Genomic DNA, 20,327 nt, shown 5'->3' with positions numbered 1-20,327 from the left:
TGGAAAACATATTCTCTTCGTAACATTACTTGAATAGAGATTGAACTGTAACCAAGCATTTCTAATCAAAGTAACATGAATATGGAGGAACATGAACATGAATAACCTTAGAATAGTTTAGTTTTATTTTAGATGAACCACAGAGGGTAGCTTTCTCCACAGTTTTTCTTATCAAAACGCATTTACAATCCTTTTTGTTACTGAAATTCAGTAGAGGATCACCTTCCACATAAACCCCCCTCTCGAACAGCTTTTTTTGAATTTTCAAATTCAATCTATAAATTATTTTTGGGCATGGAACTTCAAGGGAAGTTAATAAGCAATATTAAAACTAAAACGAGCATAAACAATTACTTTGGGTGGCTTAAGAAGATAGAACTTAAAATGAATCTTATTTAGTTTTGATTCTTAACATTTTATTTTAGTTTTTTTTTAATTGGAAATTTTTCAATCTGTGTTTTCATGTCTTTAAATGATATTTTTCTGACTTATAACGACAAAAAAATTATATTATTTTTTGAAGTATGAAGTTGTGATTTTTTTTTTTAGTCAAAAACCTTTTGAACACTTTTTTCAAGACGTATTTTTGAACTTCAAAAGTTTGTCAAATATGTATACTTGTAACAAAATCTGTTATGATGAATTTTTTTATGCTAGGCCAATACTGAATCTTCAACACAGCCAATAAGACCAAGGACCTGGGTTGGTGGTAAAAACAACGGAATAGCTTTAGCTGAGTGGGGAGTTGATACCTTGTTTGATTAAACCGTGGATTTTTCGCTTGTGAGTGCCGCACTAAAATCAACAACTGAATTTTATGAAGCTCCACACCACAACACCTGATTTATCATGCATATAAAATGATGACCAACATATCTCTCGAAAACTTAAAATATTCAAATTATCTTCTCTTTCTTTTATAAGTTTTAACAATAACCTCTAATTTATTGTGTTTATTTTAAAATTTTCTGAAAACAAACCCTGTTTCAACCAAAAAAAGCTTTGATAAGACTATCCACTCCTAAGAAAACTAAATTTAGTTTCTAGGAAAATCATTGAGTAATTTCCCTGGCCTGTCAGGACTGTAAGTGATTCATGAAAGGTATCCTAACCCACTGGACCAGTCATCACACGATAAAGGTAAACCACCTATTCTTCCGTGGATTTTGAGCTTAATGCAGAAGAGTTGGACAGTCTAGTGATAATAGCTGGTAGTGATACTTCTAGTACATATTTGCCAATTAATTTGCTTTTACCAGTGATCTGAGTCCTTGGTCTGTCAGGACTGTAAGTGATTCATGAAAGGTATCCTAACCCACTGGACCAGTCATCACACGATAAAGGTAAACCACGTATTCTTCCGTGGATTTTGAGCTTAATGCAGAAGAGTTGGACAGTCTAGTGATAATAGCTGGTAGTGATACTTCTAGTACATATTTGCCAATTAATTTGCTTTTACCAGTGATCTGAGTCCTTGGCCTGTCAGGACTGTAAGTGATTCATGAAAGGTATCCTAACCCACTGGACCAGTCATCACACGATAAAGGTAAACCACCTATTCTTCCGTGGATTTTGAGGTTAATGCAGAAGAGTTGGACAGTCTAGTGATAATAGCTGGTAGTGATACTTCTAGTACATATTTGCCAATTAATTTGCTTTTACCAGTGATCTGAGTCCTCTGCAATGTGCTTTAGGACTCACGAACGCCGTAATGACACTAGAAATCGTGTTGCGTGATTTTAATTTAGCAAAATTTGCTCTAGGTCATAAGACTGTCCACTCCTTAAAAGACTAAATCCACTCATTATAGCTTCTAGGAGAATCATCGAGTACTTTCACTGACCTGTTAGAACTGTAAGTGGTTCATGTCAGTTATCCTGACCCACTGGACCAGTCATCAAACGATGAAAGTACTTACCCGTTCTTTTCTGTATTTTGAGTTTCATACAGAAGAGTTAGACTGTCTAATGATAATAGCTGGTCATGATGTTTCTGGAACATATATAAAATAAATTTTTTTTACCAGTGAACTGTGTTCTGTGCAAAGTGGTAAAGGCCTCAAGAATGCCGTCATAACACTAGAAATCGTGTTGCGTGATTTTGATTTGGCAAAATTTGCTCTAGGTCATAAGACTGTCCGCTCCTTAAAAAACTAAATCCACTCATTATAGTTTCTAGGGGAATCATCGAGTACTTTCACTGACCTGTTAGAACTGTAAGTAGTTCATGTCAGTTATCCTGACTCACTAGACCAGTCATCTGCCGATGAAAGTACTTAACCGTTCTTCCTGGATTTTGATTTTAATACAGAAGAGTTAGACCAGTGGTTCCCAACCTTTTTCGGTCCGCGTACCCCTAATCAAGGCCCAAAAAGTTTGCGTACCCCTTTCTTGAGAATCGTTGTTTTACTTTTTTCTTAACTAAAATCAGATTTTCAAAAACACGAGATTTATTGTCCAATATGACGGTGCTTAAAGGTACGTACAAAATCAATGAGAAACTTGAGGCTGCTTTTTTGCTAAAATATTATCAAATCTTGGCTCGATGTCACTAACGGCAATTATAAGGTCATTTTGTACACTCAGTCTGTTTCTGTGTTTGGTTTTGATCAATGACATTTCTGAAAATGACACTTCACAAAGGTAAGTGGATCTGAATGGTAACAAAGCAGACATGGCGATTTCACTTAGTTCCTTGTATTCTCCTTTCACCTCCAGCCAAAACTGGGAAACAGTTACATTTTGGAATTTCAGTTCTAAGGCGCGATCACTGGCAAGTTCGATCAGATTCTCTGTAAGCTTGTCACTAAGACCGGAGCTTGAGGTCACGTCTTCAACAAATGGATTTTGGATCCAATCCTGCGTTCTATCTTGGTTCATAATCGATGGGAAATATGACACAAGTTCATCTCGCAACTTTGTCAGATGCTCCCGAATACAATCACAGATTGTGTTGAGGTTATCAATTTCACTATCATCCGCAAACTTGTCGAGAGTCGGGAAGACACTAACGCTGTTTCTTTGAACCTTTTTAAGCCGGAACTCCAATTTCTTGATGAAAGCACACATCTTCGAATTCAGGGAGAGTTCGTCCGTCCGGAAACCTTGCATTGACAGATTCAAGTCATTCAGTTTGTCGAAAATATCCGCAAGATAGGCCAGCCTGCAGACCCAGTCCTGGTTTTCAAAAAGTGAACTGAATGCAGATTTTTGCTCCAGAAGAAACATATGAACTTCTTGTCGAAGCTCGAAAAGTCTGTTTAAAATCTTCCCACAAGACAACCAGTGAACTTCTGTGTGCAGAAGTAAATGTTGATGTTCTGAACCCATCTCTTGGCACAGCAACTTGAACATTCTTGAGTTCAGTGGTCGGGCTTTGATGAAGTTGATCACTTTTACAGCCTCGTTGAGGGTCTCGTGCAGATGTGCGTTCATCCTTTTCAATGCAAGAGCTTGCCTGTGAATGATGCAGTGCAATCACTTCACCTTTGGATTTTTCTTCCTTATCCAGGCCATGAGCCCATTATTCTTCCCTGTTAGGGCAGCAGCTCCATCACTGCAAACTGATAGACACCAGTCCCACAAGATGCCCCCTTCTGCGAAGAATTTGTCAATCACCTTGAATAGTTCTTCTCCTGTTGTTCTTGACTGTAGGTTTTGACAAAACAGAATATTTTCTCTTATGTCAGAACAATCTTGATATCGAACAAAGACGATCACCTGGGCTTCACCTGACACATCCGTGCTTTCGTCAAGCTGTAACGCAAACATCTTCGTCAACTTTATTTGCTCAATAACCTGCATGACAATATCGCTTGTAATGTCTTCTATCCTTCTTGAAATGGTGTTGTTCGACACAGGTATAGACTGAAGGGCAGTAGCAGTTTTCGTGTCAAACATTATTTCACTGACTTTCACTAGTGCTGGTAATATCAGACATTCGGCGATGGTGTGCGGTTTTTTCTGTTTCGCAACTAAATATGAAACAGCATACGAAGCCCGGAGAGCCTTTGAAGAAACTGATGCCACTTTTGCAATTTCCAAACAGTTACTAGCGAATGCTTCTTGTTTACGCTTGAAAAACTCTATGGGCTTACCGACATGAGAAGGGTGCACAGTACTGAGATGCCGGTTCATATGCGCAGGTTTCATGGAACTGTTGGCCAAGACTTGACCACAAAGAACGCACTGTGCATTCACTGGATCAGACTTTGTCGCACTAAATCCGAGCCCTAGGTATTCTGACAAATATCGACGCACTTTGACCGATGATTCGTCATATTTCTTCTTCTTAGGTGCAGGTTCAGAGTTTTGGGTACCATCATTCGGCTTCTTGTTATTCCTGATCAGGAATTTATCCATCTTTGTTTGCAACTACAATTCACGAACTTCGTGTTTCAACAGATGACAAGATACTGAACCCGCTGAGTTTAAATCGAGACCTTACGGCTATGGAGAAAAATTAGCGGGTTACTGAAAGCGAAAGTTTTGAAAATGAGTCTGAAATTACGTACAATGAAATATGTTATCTGATTTTGAGGGAAATGTTGGAACTGAGTCAGAAACAAGTTTTAAAGATGTAGACTAAATTAATTTTGGGACCTTCGCGTACCCCCTGCGAGGGTTTCGCGTACCCCCTGGGGTACGCGTACCACCGGTTGGGAACCACTGAGTTAGACAGTCTAATGATAATATCTGGTAGTGATGTTTCCGGGACATATGTAACAATTAATTTTTTTTGCCAGTGAACTGTGTTCTCTGCAATCTGGTGCAGGACTCAAGAATGCTGTCATGACGCTAGAAATTGTGTTGTATGATTTTAATTTGACACATCCTGCATATTCAATTATGCTTATCAACGATCTACATATGACAAATTGCAAATTAAAACACGCAGGGTAGTTTTCAATCCTCCTCATGAGAATTTAGTTGGTGAGGAATTATTTTAACACATCTTGTTGACGATCCTTACACCTGCAACAACGAAGCGCAGACAATTCTTGAGACTCAGATTCAAAATTGGGCTGAAAGGGACGAGATTAAAGCTTCGGCAAATCCTAAGTTTCTTTTGCAAAACGGAGAGTTGGGGGATTTTTTTAGTTTAATTTTTTTTTTACCAGGAATCAAACATTCTACCCTGGCTTAGAAAATTTTGAGGGCAGCTTTTTAATTTGGTAAGTAAATGAACATCCACTTCAGACATACTGGATGAGTGGAAGCTAGGATTACTATTTTATTCATTAATTATCTAAATCTGTTTCTCATAAAATTAGAAAAAAATTACGAGGGATTGGGGAAGGTATTCAACTCAGATATTGTTACAAAGATTTGCAAGCTACCGCTGTAATGCACATCTTAATAATTATTACTGGGTCGCAATGTTTCGAATATGAGTTTTTAGATTAATTCAGTTTTGTCCCAAGTATTTGAGCGCATTGCTCAAACCAATGAAGGTTACAACGATCTCCTTATAATCAAGCAGCATTTTAAAAAGGATATGCATGATTTACTAATGGTCATGGGCATCTTATGATCATTTTAATTCCCTTTTGAAATTCAACAAGAAGAATTTTCCGTTCGAATTTATTCATTGATATGAATTCACTATATTTCTCTGTAAGATCTCATTACGCACCATCATGTGATAATTATAAATGACCTGATAATTTATCCACCTCTGACTTCCCCGACATTACCAATATTGCAAACAATACATTTATGATTTTTCTTTACACTCAATGGCATAAAAAAACAAGTATATTATCACTGTAGAGCTCAAAAGTTGCACCTTCAACCTTCTGAGATTACCACCAAAAACTGTTTGGTAAGCTGTTTTCAAAGGGTGAATCAAAAAAGATATACGTGTTCGATTAATCACTTTTCCCCTATTATAAGTTACCCCTCTAACAGCAACAATATGGAATTTTTCCACTAATGATTGTCGCATTTAATTAAAAATGAAAACAAAATCTACATCTTGAATTTTGAAACAGTTTGTCTCATAGGATTTGCAGTCAAGTTATCTTTAACTGTTCGTTTGTTTTATATTCCATTCAATTATAATTTATATACTGTCTCTGGCCAGACTATTGTTTGGCCAAATTACTCAAAATAATGGAATTTGGGTGTTTATTTCAAACCAGGTAGTTCCCCAAAACAAAAAAAGAGAAGGAGTTTGGAAGGGGGGCTTAAACAGGCCCTGTCCAAATGGAATTGTGTTATTTGTGATCAAAATTTTGTGGCACTGTAAACATAATGCCCACTAAGATGTTTTGTAACTGAGTGACTAAGTAGGATCTTTAATTTGGTCTATATTTACAAGATCCCAAAAATGATATAGGACCAAGGTGAGCACGCAATTCGGCTCGATTTTCGCAACTGCTCTTTCTGCTGAGTCAGATGGTCTTGAACAATTCATTCATTATGGAGCATTATTTAGTATGTCTTTCTATCTAATCTATACACAGTCTTAAGCCCTCATTTAAGACAATAAAATCGTCATTCAATCATACCTTACCAATTAATCTTAGAGCTTTTTAGGTAGGTTTTAAGGAATCTTTTGATGAGACCTTTGCTTCTTAAGCTGAAAAAACAAAAGATAGTCTGAAAAGTTGTAGGGTAGTCAGGCTAAACGAATATTTTTGTATTCTATATAATTTGTTATATTTAGAAAAGCCCATTATACGCTATATACTTAACTCAACCTTTGAACAACTGAATAGCTAGTTTTTCTGATTGTATTTACATTTATTTAGATTTGGGTCTCTCATTCAAAAGCAATGAAACAGAAGAAATAAACTAAACTGACAAGAAAGGGCCACTCTACCTTTATTAGGACCATCTTTTATGACGGTTAAGAACGTCGCTTGTTTTTCACAGGCACATAAAACATCACTCGAACCAGCTTCTGTTTTTGATTGAGTTCTTCCAGCAGGTATTGTTTCTAGGTATCGTAAGCTACTCCCAGACGACAGTGGTGTTGTAATTATATTACCTGTCATAATTAAAATATTGTCATCAAGGTTATCATCCCTATATACATATATATATATATATATATATACATATATATATATATATATATATATATATATATATATATATATATATATATATATATATATATATATATATATATATATATACACACACATATATATATATATATATATATATATATATATATATATATATATATATTCATATATATATATGTTTTTAAATACGTAAAACTTGCGAATATACAACATTCTTCGATGTCCCATCGTCTGTGCATATGAATAGATTTCTCCGGTTTTTCCGACTCTTGAGCAAGCAACATAAAATTGTCCATGGGAAAAACACTCCGTTTTCAGATCTATACCTGGTTATTCTAATGATTGCCCTTGAGCTTTGTTGATGGTGATTGCTAATCGAAAATTCCCTGTGTCCCCGTCGTCATTTATATATCCCCCTGTGCCCCTGGCATCCCCCCTGTAGTTGTTTCCCTGTGTCCCGGTCGTCATTTATATTCTCAGTATCCCGGTCGTCACTCGTGTCCCAGTGTCCCAGTCTGTAATTTCTCTTTGAGCGTCCCGGTCGTCATTTTGTCCCAGTGTCCCAGTCTGCAATTTCTCTTTGAGTGTCCCGGTTGTCATTTATATTCCCTGCGTCTCAGTTTTTAGTTTTCTTTTTCTCCTTTTCTTACCAGTTTTTTTCCTTTTTTTTTAGTTTTTTTTTTCACTTTTTAGTTTTTTTAGTTTTTTATTAGTTTTTGTTTTTTTCTTTTTAGTTTTTTTGTAGTTTTTACCTTTTTTCTAGTTTTTTTAGTTTTTTCTTTTTTGTTTTTAGTTTTTTACCTTTTTTTCGTTTTTTAGCTTTTTTTTTTTTTAGTATTTTATTTTTAGTTTTTTTTGTAGTTTTTACCTTTTTTAGTTTTTTTCTTCTTTTGTATTAATGCTAAGGCCAAGGTTTGAACTTGGAACCTCTCGGACCTGGAACATAACGCTTTATCAACTCAGCTACTTCGGCTTGAATACATTCGTTTTTGAATTTGTATATGATGTGTCCCGGTCGTCATTTATGTGCACCTTTTCTGTTCATACTTTCTCTATCAGCCGCAAGCCTGTTTTCTTGCTGTTCTTGTGATTCCTTGGCACGCTTTCTTTTCTTACTTTCTCTATCAGCAGCAAGTTTTTTGGCATAGACTCTTTGAGCAGCTTCCTCAGCTCTTGCCATTGTAGGTTCTTCAGTCATTTTACAATTAAACATTTTTCCGTAAACGAATGTCTTAAATACCTTTATTGACGACATCTTCATAACAAACATGACGACAACTAACTTCATGACGACATGACATAATGACATGACGTCACAAGACAAACACACAGACAACTTATTTATATATATATATATATATATATATATATATATATATATATATATATATATATATATATATATATATATATATATATATATATATATATATATATATATATATATATATATAGAATAGCTTGTGTGTTGGGACACAAACACCTAGCTTGGTGGGGGCACTTTGCGCCCCCCCAAGCCCCCCCGCGTGCGCTAGTCGTTACGTGCCATATTAGTTACGCGCCATTGTAATTGTGTCCCTATGTCCCACCTGTGAATATAGATAGATAGATATATATATATATATATACATATATGTATATATATATATATATGTTTTTAACTACGTAAAACTTGCGAATATACAACATTTTTCGCTGTCCCATTGTCTCTGTATATAAATAGATATTCAGGTTTACCGACTCTTTAACATGCAACATATAATTGTCCATGGGAAAATAATTCGTATTCAGATCTATACCTCATGATTCTAATGATTGCCCTTGAGCTTTGTTGATGGTGATTGCAAATTGACCATTCCCTGTGTCGCCGTCGTCATTTATATACCCCCCTGTGCCCCCGGCGTCCCCGTTGTAGTTGTGTCCCTGTGTCCCGGTCGTCATTTATATTCCCTGTGTCCCGGCTGTCATTTGTGTCCCGGTTTCGTCATTTATATTCCCTGTGTCCCAGTCGTCATTTGTGTCCCGGTGCTTTGTTGATGGTGATTGCTAATAGAACATTCCTTGTGTCCCGGTCGCTTTCTCTTTGAGTGTCCCGGTCGTCATTTATATTCCCTATGTCCCGGTGTCCCGGTCGTCATTTTTGTCCCGATGTCCCGGTCTGTAGTTTCGTCAGTCGACAAACATGACGTCAGTCGACACACAAACATGATGTCACTCGACGCAAAGACACACAGACAACTTATTTTCATATATATAGATGTCCCAGTGCCCCAGTCGTCATTTGTGTCCCGATGTCCCGGTCTCTAATTTCGTCAGTCGACAAACATGACGTCAGTCGACACACAAACATGACGTCACTCGACACAGACAACTTATATATATATATATATATATATATATATATATATATATATATATATATATATATATATATATATATATATATATATAAATTACCCCGCAAACTATTATAAATCACCCAGCAAAGACACATGTGATTAGAAAAAAAGTAGTTAGAAAATGAAGATCGAAGAAACACGTGATTAGAAGACATATGAAACCAAGAATATGATCAAGCCAAAAATCCAAATGAAGAGCAAAGAAACAAGTGGTTAGAAGACATGCAACACCGAGCATGGGAGCAACTCACTGAAAATCAGCCTGGACATTGAGAATCAAAGCGTCTCAAAATTGAAAATGATAGCGATTAAGATTGGATTTGGGATTTTGACAGGGATAAGGTCATCAATGCCTACCATACCTATTCTTAAAAACGATAGTTCGGCGATAAATATTTCATAATGACGAAAGACAAGCCGAGGCAAAGGTATCAAAACAAATAAAAATTATAGTGATAATGATTGGGCTTTGGATTTAGACCTGGATATGATCACTATTATCAACCATACTTTTGAAAATCAAACTTTTTATCCCCCCACATGAATAATTAAAAGAAACAATTATTTGTATGAAAAAAAAAACATGTATTTGTGATATGTATTTCATAATGACAAAAGACAAGCCAAGGAAAATTTGGCACCAGGGTCATAGTACTATGTAATTAGATATAATTTTTTCGTTCTTGGAAACGGCTTCATTTTTTTGGAAATTTAAAATCTTGGGAATTTGTGGCCTGAAATAAGATTTAGATAGATCACGATTTCAAGAAAAGTTGTTAAGAGCCTTAATTTTGGAAAAAAAAACATATGAGTGATACTACACTTATGAGCACATTTCAAAAGCGTAAATGAGTGATTTTTTTTAACAGGATTGGTTGTATCGGTTTTGAGTGTCTATGACCTACGTAAAAAATGGGCAATAGAGCAAAACAAGCAAGGACAAAGGTTATCAAAAACCTATCTGAGATAATGATAAATGAAAATAAAGACCGAAGAAATTTATGGCTTGAACACCTGTAAATTCAACAATTACAACGAGTCGAAGACAAAAGTATAGAACATAATTATTCATCTAGATGTCAATGAGAAATTAGATTATTTTTAATAAGATTCGTAATCTGAAAGACAAATGCTAATGGAGAGAAGATGGGGTGGGGAAGACAGAAAATTTATTCATTGACCTGATGATCTGATGACCTGATGATTGACCTGATGAATAACCTGATGATCTATCCAACTCTGACTTCCTGGAAAATTCGAAAAAACAGTGTAAGTATCTGAGGTTAAAAAAAGAAAATAGAGAGCATTCATTCATGTAAATTTTTATTTTCAGAACTCCCACTCATTTGACTTAACAGGTTTCGCCAACAAAATATTTTTTAATATGCGGATAAAAGTTAAGCAGCAAATAATAAATGAAAAATAAAATCAACTTGGTGAGAAAAAAAGAATTCGGTCAGCTTGTGGCAAAATATAAAGATGAAAAACAAGAAAACATTTTGACAAGGATATCCAACAAGTTGTCCTCAGTGCTCATAAGAAAATATATAATCAAAAAAATATTCCAGAAGCGAAAGAAAAAAAAATCACATTGGATTGGACAAGTATTCTTTGCCTCGCAATAGTCGTTGCCTGTCTGCATCTTCAATATATATTAGATAAACAGACAGGTTTTCTTAAATTAAACCCGAGGCAAAAACATTGTTTGAGTCTCTGTATATGAATTTGTTATAAATTGGGCTTAGGGAAATATCACCTGTGTCTCTATTGATAGCTGAGTTTATATTTATATACTTTTAGGTTTCAACTGCCGCTGTAAAATATTGCAGTAGACCATTTACTGTAGACATTAAAAGTGTTTCCTCAAAAAGAACGAAATGTTCAGGATTTTTAAGATATGGAGGGCCAAATCAGAATAAAAATTGTCATTTTTATTTTCAAATCTTTGGGACTTGTGTATTAAAATCTTGTTTTCATGCAACCGTTCCCCCAGTTGTTGATGGGTCCTACAAATATAAAATTTCCCACATGAACATGGGAGTCTGTAGATGCCACTACTAAGTATAGGGTTAGTTTTATCTTTTCCGTGCTGGAAAAATGTTCAACTTTTGCTCAGTTTTGACAGAAACAGAGAGATGATATTTTTTATTAAATTTTCCAAGTTTGTCGCAGAGTTTCGAGATGTATGGTAATGTGTTGAAAGTTTGTTCTCAATTACTGGAATAACTGAAAAAAGGAGAAGGGTTCCCCATTTTCTTGTCTAATAATTTTCAATCGTCTATCCATGATATTTTTTATAACGTTAATTGAGTAGTCACTGTAGAATATAATATCTTTAACATAATTTTATTCAGATTTTATAACTCTGTAGACCGAAGACATAACTACCCCTCTTTTCACAGAAGGAGAGTCATTTAACTGGAATCTTACTGAATTTTGCAGTTCCATTGTAAATTGAAGAATTTGAATCAAAAGAGTTCAAATGTGCCAAAAAAATCTTTTAGAGACCCCTATCAAAGTTCCCAAACAGAACGAATATCATCAAGAAAAACATTAACACGATTCTCTAAGAGATTATTTTGGCACATTTGAACTCTTTTGATTCGAATCTTCAATTCATAATAGAACTGAAAGATTCAGGAATACCTCCTTTCTTGGATATTTTTATCATAAATAGCCTTAAATACCACTAGCCTTAAATTTTCAATATATCGAAAACAAACCCATAATAGAAGCCAGTCTCTTTTTATAATATTCACATGAGACATTGCAAGCTTCATGATAATGTAGCTGGTAGAGTTTATTGGCAAGGCATCAGCCTTCTCTAGAATCCTAGCAAACTGTTGTCCCTCATTATCCTGTCCCGAATATCACATCACCTAGATTAATACCTGCGTGATGAACAGCAAAGCCTTGGCAATAACCGCTATTGCAAAAACCTGATATTCGCCCTGCAAATGCTCACAGAGGAATGCTGTAAATGGTGCAATAGCCTCTACATGATATTTATAGACTTAGATAAGGTGTTCAACTCATTAGATGGTCAGTGTTCTTGGAAGCTCTTTTACCACTATGGTATCCCCGAAGTTATTGTAAGTTTTAGCAACAGTTCCTAAGAAGACAGCAGAAGGAAATGTAAACAAATGTCCCATCTTCTCCGGGGTAAAAAAAGGGAACGTGCTATCTCCACTACTGTTTACAGTAGTCATCGAATTTACATTGAGGAGTGTTGACCTAATTGGGCCACGCTTAAGCGATCGGGTGCCGAGTGACCTAGGTTTTGATGACGATGTTGCCATCCTCAAAACCTGCAAATCACATCTTCAAGCCCTGCTTACAAGCATTCAACAAAACACAAACGCCAGTAAAACCAAAGGTATGGCAACTATCAATTGACCTAACAACGACGTGAAACAATTGGTACAGTTCAAATATCTTGGCAGCACCATCAAAAATACGAGATCAACAGCGAAAAAAGTCATCACGGAAATTGAAAAGGCTAGCAGCACCTTCAACTGGCGTAAAAGTGTGGAAGTCGAGTACTTTTTCTCTCCAGTACAAGATCTGCCTGTTCAACAGCAACTTCCTGCCTGTCCTCCTCTATGCATCTGAAAAATGGCATCTCAAGTAAGAATAAGAGAGGAAAATTCAGTCCTTTGAAAACAAGTGCCTACGTAGACTTCTCGGCATCCTCTGTACCCAGAAGGTAACGAACGAGAACATTAGAAATATCACAGGTCAACAGTCCCTCATTGAGACCATACGAAAGTGTAGATGGAGCTATCTTGGACACGTGTTGCGCATGGGTAATTCCAGAATCCCCAAACCTACATTCTTCTGGTTACCTGAAGACACCCGCAGCATGGGAAAACCCAAAAATACATTCTGTCATGCCTATAACAGTGACGCGTGGTACCTGCACGCCTCAAAACAGCCGGAGTGAGAAGAAATTGTCACAGCCACAAGTTTCAAAGACGACTGGAGACTGTTCTTCGACACCCTGTGTGCTTCTGGAGGCAAATGAGGATTTAAGGTCTAAAGTAAGAGTTTTTAAGACTCTGCGTGAGGATGGTAGCATGTAAAAAAATTTTATGGTGCTAGTCAAGAGAGCTCACAAGTCTCTTTCAAGGTTATTTCACTCACACTACCCAACGAACCTGTTAGAGAATGAACAAGAGTCCCTAGAATCAGCATCAATCTTTTGAGTACTTAGGGAAGGGATTATTACCAAGAATTAAACTGTCGGGAACCACAATTATGCAATTGACCCATATTCAAAGTAGAATAAATTTCGGGGGACGGCTTGCAATGATTGTAATTAAAAAAAATAAACAATATCTCTTTCTCCCAGTTTTTATTCACAATTTTAACCATAACCTGAAGTTTGTACTACCAGTAATGGTATAACTTCAAAGAGATAAAGCAATTGATGGTACAAAAGTGAAAGAAACCGTTTCCCTCAAAAATATCATACCTTGTTCATTGGAAAAGCAGCTTGTTTTGGAATTTCTGTATAAATATGTTGAAAGTGTTATTGGGCACCTAAATAAAATTTCACTTTTAGATTCGTTTACTTTTTTCAACAAATATTTGAGTGAGTTGATTAAAGTTGAGAAAACGATGACAGTTCCGATGCTTTCCCCATTCTGGAGCAACCATTTCCAAATGATATTTATTATTTGCTAAGGCTTAAGGGCATCTACCCTTATTATTATTCTAACTCCGTGTTGATATTTGCTTGTGAAAGTAGTTTCTCAATCTAGTCATTTTACGACAATATGTGCTATCATCGGCCTCTTTTAGCATATAAATGTGCCAAGAATGCCACCCATATGACACCGTCTATGACCAAAGTTAAATAAATGGCAGCGATAGGGGTTACCACGAGTATGCGATCGCCAAGAACAAACAGAAAACACCGCAAAAGGTTTTGTTTGTACTTTTCTTTAATTTTATGAAAAAATAACTGTTTGTACGTTCCTGACTTTGGAAGAATCCGATTCATTTTGTCTGACTTTGGGTATAACTTAGAACCCTATTCATGTGTCTTTGACTTTTGAAAATCCTGTTTATCTGTCTCTGGGTTTTGAGTTACTCGTTCTACATCTTTGAATTTTAAGAAAATTTCTGTTCATATGTTTCTGAGTTAGAAAAAAATTATATTTATGTGTTTCACATTAGAAAAATCTATGAAAATTCAAGTTCACGAATTTCTTACTCTTAAAAAACCCTAATTCACTTAACTCTGTCTCTTGAAAAACTCCGTTTACGTCTTGCTGCTACTTGAAATCACATACATTTGTTATCAAATACACCGCCAAACAATATTACATGCTTATTCACAATATAACTTAAATGTACTATTAAAAGTCGTTGTCAGAAATATAGAAAGAATATTTTAATAAGAGAGCAGGTGACTTTAAATCATTTTTTTTTCAATACAAATTTGAAATCAAAGAACAGCCTATAAATATACAAAATACAACATTGAAAAGTCAAAATATAATAATACAACACAAATCATAATATAACGTATTCAGGGCCTAAACGTCAATAAAATATAAAGGATGCACAAGCACACACCGGAAAATCATGTCACTTCCCATCTCTGATTTCAAACAGTTTGTGGTAACGAGCTACAGTAAGGAGCGACCCGGCTCAATAGTAACCAAAACTCAAAAAAATGGAATTTTGATATCGATAACTACATCAAAAGAATCGCATTTTAATGCTGATTTTAAATATATAAGTTTCAACAAGTTTAGTCTTACCCATCAAAAGTTAAGAGCCTGAAAAAATTTGCATTATTTAAGAAAATAGGAAGAAAGACACCCTAAAAGTCGTAGAATCTTCACGAAAAAGACACCATCAGATTCAGCGTATTAGAGAACCCTACTGTAGAAGTTTCAAGCTCCTATCTACAAAAATGTGGAATTTCGTATTTTTTGCCAGAAGAAACACCCCCCTTTTTGTCCCCTCCGCAATCCCTCGCTCTTTACGCTAAAGTTTGACTCTGCCACAATTCTACTTTTTAAAAAAATTAAAAACCTTAGCGCAAAGAGCGAGAGATTGCGGAGGGGACAACCCATTTCATATACGGAGTAATTTCTGTTCGTTTTAAGTTTTAATGTCGCTCCTTACTTTCAGTTAAAAAAACTTGTTTTTTTTTATTTAATTTCTGAATGTTTTTTAGTTAATTTATTTTTTAATTTCGGCTCTCCGCAGATGAATAATTAAAGCGAAATTTGCATATTTATTTATTTGGCTAAATGGCTTTCCCATAGTTTTAACCGAATGATTTTGCAAAAAAAGGAGTGGAAGGAGGCCCAGTTGCTCTCCAATTTTTTGGGTACTTAAAAGGGCAACTAGAACTTTTAGTTTTTACGAACGTTTTCATTAGTAAGAGATATACGTAACTTAAGAATTAGCTTAAGTAACAAACTTCTATGTTCGAATGTTTTATTACGTATATGAGAAGGTTCGCCCACTCGTCAATACCTCGTCAATACCTCTTTGCATTAAAGCTTAAATTTTGTCCCCGGAATCACAAAGGCCGGAGAATAAATAGTTGAAATTACTAAGAATCCTTTAGCGTAAAGAGTTAGGTATTAGGAGGAGGTGAATCCCTTATATGCGTAATATTTTCTGTTCGTTTTAATTTTTAATGCTACTCCATACTTCCAGTTGAAAAAACTTCTTCATATTTATTTTCTCATTGTTTTTTTAAATAATGCTAGAAAATGCTGCGCCCCCTTTATGGAAATTTTCTTCCCCCATGACAAATTCCTCCATGGAAAACTTCCCCCACATAGCCCCCTATTCTCAACCCCCTCCCCTTCCAACAAAAAAATCCCCCTGAAAACGTCTCTACATTTCCCAATAACCATTCATATATGCAAATACTGGTCAAAATTTGCAACTTACAGCCCCTCCCACGGGGACTGTGGGAGAGTAAGTCGTTCCCAAGGACATAATTATAAGGTTGTTTGACTATGTTGAATAAAATGGCGATCTCAGAATTTTGATATGACTACTTTGGGAAAAAATGAGGGTGGGAGGGGGCCTAGGTGCCCTCCGATTTTTTGGTTACTTAAAAAGGACACTAGAACTCTTCATTTCCGTTCGACTGAGCTCTCTCGCAAAATTCTAGGACCACTGGGTCGATACGACCACCCCTGAAAAAAAAAAAATTAACACGCATCCGTGATTTGTCTTCTGGCAAAAAAATACAAAATTCCAAATATTTGTAGATAGGATCTTGGAACTTGTACAATAGGGTTCTTTGATACGCTGAAACTGATGGTGTGATTTTCATTAAGATTCTATGACTTTTAGGGGTTGTTTCACCCTATTTTCTTAAATAGGGCAGATTTTCTCAGGCTCGTAACTTTTGATGAGTAAGTCTAAACTTGATGAGACTTATATATTTAAAATCAGCATTAAAATGTAATTCTTTTGATGTTACTATTGGTATCAAAATTCTGTTTTATAGTTTTGGTTACTATTGAGCCGGGTCGCTCCTTATAGAAATAAGAGTTGATATTTGCTACTGTGTGTTGGTACATTCCATCCATGGACTAAGGATCCAACCGTTAGCCAAATAATTGACTGATTTTCCATTTTAACCTTTAAAAGTATACAATCTGTGTCTCCGTAGCACGTATTTATTTGTCCCTTTCTCAGCCAATATAACCGAGCTACACTGTAGAAGAATTCCAGCATGAGTTTTTTCTAAATTTACAAAATGGTACTTCCAACAGAAACGTTTCTGTCCAATACAATACTTCTTGGTCTAATCAATATTACCATGTCCGGCCAATAAATTAATGGAAATATACTTGGTACTGGTAAATATATGTTTTATCACTTTAAGGTGCATTACAATATTTTTTTAGCAGGAGGTCGTTAATAAGTTTTGTTTTGACCATCTTCATCTTTTGGCATAGCTTTTTCCAACATTTTACAACCCCTCAACGAAAGATCTCTCACGTGGATTCAGAGACCCTAAGCCCTAGACAATGGTCAATTAGCGCAAGGAAAAAATTTGCTACTGAATAATAAAATTCCGCTGACATCTTCCCAATTAAAAAGAGAAAATTTTAGGCCATATTCTCATCAACATGAGCAATGTCACAGAAATCAGAGGTGGATTGGTTATCAACCTATTTCTTGTGGCCACATGATGGAGTATAGTGCGACATAGCCAATGGGTTAGAGGGAATTCTTATGAAAGAATACAGCATCCAGTTTTCCCCGTCTTCACTCCAGTGGGATCAGTTTCCAAGATACGATCCTCATGAAAGATATATTCAACCCCAAGAGACATCTCTGTGAACAAGTACGGGTCATTGATGGTGATGAGTCCAAATTTTCTGAACTTCAATGCATGAACTTTTTCTGAGCTTCAATTTTCTGAACTTCTGTTTTTCTGAACTTCAATTCATTCACTCACAAATTTTGGGAAAAAACTGACAGAATTTTAAAAGTGAATGCTATTCAAGCAATCAATACACTAATTAATTTAAGAAAGTGTGCAGGGGGTGATTCGACATGTTTCCAGAGAAATTCTAAAACAAGCAAATGTTTCCCATTACTTAGGTATCATATTGTATGAAAAGCTGCCTTCAATATTTGCCCCGTCTATAGATTAATCTGTTTAAGTTTGTGTTAATACTGGTAGCATAAGCTTCTGATTGTAGTTGGAATTGTGTATATAGACCAGGAGAGAGAACTATCTTGAACCCTACTCCCAAATTAGTTCTACGCTGCAATGGGGGTCCCTGGCAAAATCTGTTTTGGAAATATCACTTCTCTTCAAAACCTAATTGATTGCTTTTGAATCTAGGGCACCTTGTTTTTCCTATAATCTCCAATAATCTCCATAAACTCTATCAGGTGCATATATTAGCTGGATCCCGTTTCAAATGCGCAAATAAAACAGCTACGGCCCTCTGCTCTTTGATAACTTTTGACTATGATGGTTCAGATTCCTCCAGTAATATCGCCTCAAAATCCAAAGCTACTTATCAATCTGAAGGAGGGAATTCGAAATTTTTGAATTGTAAAATAGCTTTGTCTCTTTTTGGCATCTGTACCCTTTGATTACCAAGAGTGTGTGATAATCAAAAGCTATATCCGTTAAACATGAGGAGAGACAAATGGGACAGTAGACACATCCCATTTTTTACCCCTTGAGACAAAAGTCGACTAATAGTGGCGAAGGGGAAAATTGTCTAATGAATTAAAATCTTTAGGGGGCTAATATAGGAACTAAACCGATCTTATTAAATTATCTATCACCAGTATTCTGACTGAATACCAAAGCCGTTTTTTATTTCATCTCTTCACTCCAATTACAAATTCAGTGTCATATTGAGGAACTACAATCCCAAGCTAAGGAATTTCATTTTGTTTTTAAAATACACGAATTTCTTTTAAGGACCTTAGATATTTATTTTATTTATTGAGGAGTAATTAAGTGTCTCAAATTCCTGAGAAGAAATAAAATAATCATTTCTTGTGTTTCTGACACTTTTTGTCAATTTTAAAGCAAGGTCATATTAGTGAAACTAATTATTTAAAAAAAGTTTCTAACGAAAATATTAAGAAAAGCAGTTTCTGATTACTATAACAATAATGTCAAAGATCTACATTCTAACATTCTCAAGCGATGGTCCAAAAATTAAAGAAACTGTTGGAAAATTTTTTCTGAAATTAATATTCATCTCCCCAAACCCCTTAATCGAATTGCCAACGATTTGAATTTGTACCTTTCTTCCATTTTTAAAGTCTCCCCAATTTCACTGGCTCAGATCCAACTATTCCCCGCAATACCTACTTTTCCCTAATTTCTCACTCTGATAGTATAGCTAAGTTCCTAAGGCCTGGAAAGTCAAGCTTTTACGCCTTGGAAATCCCAATTGACTTTTTTTAAGTCATTACAGATTGCTGAGCATTTATTAAATATTTTTTCAACAAAATAGCAAATACTAGTAAATTACAGTTGGCTAGGAACAAGATTTTTTAATAGCTGTACTAATAAATGTTCTAATCTGAATTTATTTTCAACATATGCCCCATTGCACTAAATCTAGTGCATCTGAATGGTATATCTAAATCTGATGATGGTATATATAATAAGGAGGGGGCAAAATAATGGTTTGTTTCAGAAATGGGTTCAAATTGTGCTTTTTGGCCAACCATCCAAAACTAAACGGAAAGCAGGTTGTGCGTCGTTTGGGTGGAAGTATGTCACAAAGAAGATTTTTAGAGAAATGGGAGCTTCCTGGGAGGGTGTAAAGAGGGAGGCTCTGAATAGATTGGGACTGAGGAGAAGCATGTGTACCTGTGCTGGCCTCAGACGGCTTGGGCTGTGATTAGTTGTTGTTGTTAGTAGTAGTAGTAGTAGTAACCATCCAAGCTTTTCCAAACATTCCAAGTATTTCCAAACTTCGGTATTTCCAAACTTTGTGGAGTTTCCTGTGTGACTGGCATAAAATTAAAAATTTGTCCACGCATTAACGTTCCACAGTTTGGGAATTTATTTAAAACTCCCACCACCCATTACATTGTACAAACATTACTTTCCATCGTAAGTTTCATTGAGGAATCGAATGTTTAACTAAACTTTGTCCTAGTTAGTGATTGGGTTGACCACACCATCATAATTCTTTTATTGCATGTTAACTTTAAAGTCGATTTTCTCCAAGTAAATATTCTTATATTGATTCTTTCAAATAAATCTGAAGATGTAAAATAAAAAAAAATATTTTGTCTAGCCCACTCCCTGTTTATTGTAGAATTCCGCAATAATCCTCATTAGGACTACATTTATTCCTAGGTTTGATTAACAAAATTGGTAAGGAGTTCCTCTAAAGGTGGAAATATGTGAA

At 35.5% G+C, this 20,327-nt stretch overlaps 1 protein-coding gene across 1 annotated transcript in view; it reads right to left on the bottom strand.

Moving 5' to 3' along the window:
* Positions 1 to 20,327, bottom strand: part of LOC136027961 (uncharacterized) — a gene marked incomplete at its 3' end in the record, with an annotated part of 94,349 nt that overhangs the window by 62,915 nt on the left and 11,107 nt on the right. Inside the window, 1 exon segment of the mRNA XM_065705434.1 lies at positions 6,826 to 6,993. Coding sequence (XP_065561506.1) covers positions 6,826 to 6,993 — 168 coding nt within the window.

The sequence above is a fragment of the Artemia franciscana genome, chromosome 6, assembly GCF_032884065.1.
Source record: "Artemia franciscana chromosome 6, ASM3288406v1, whole genome shotgun sequence".
NCBI lineage: Eukaryota > Metazoa > Arthropoda > Branchiopoda > Anostraca > Artemiidae > Artemia > Artemia franciscana.
This window is presented reverse-complemented; position numbering and strand designations above follow the sequence as displayed.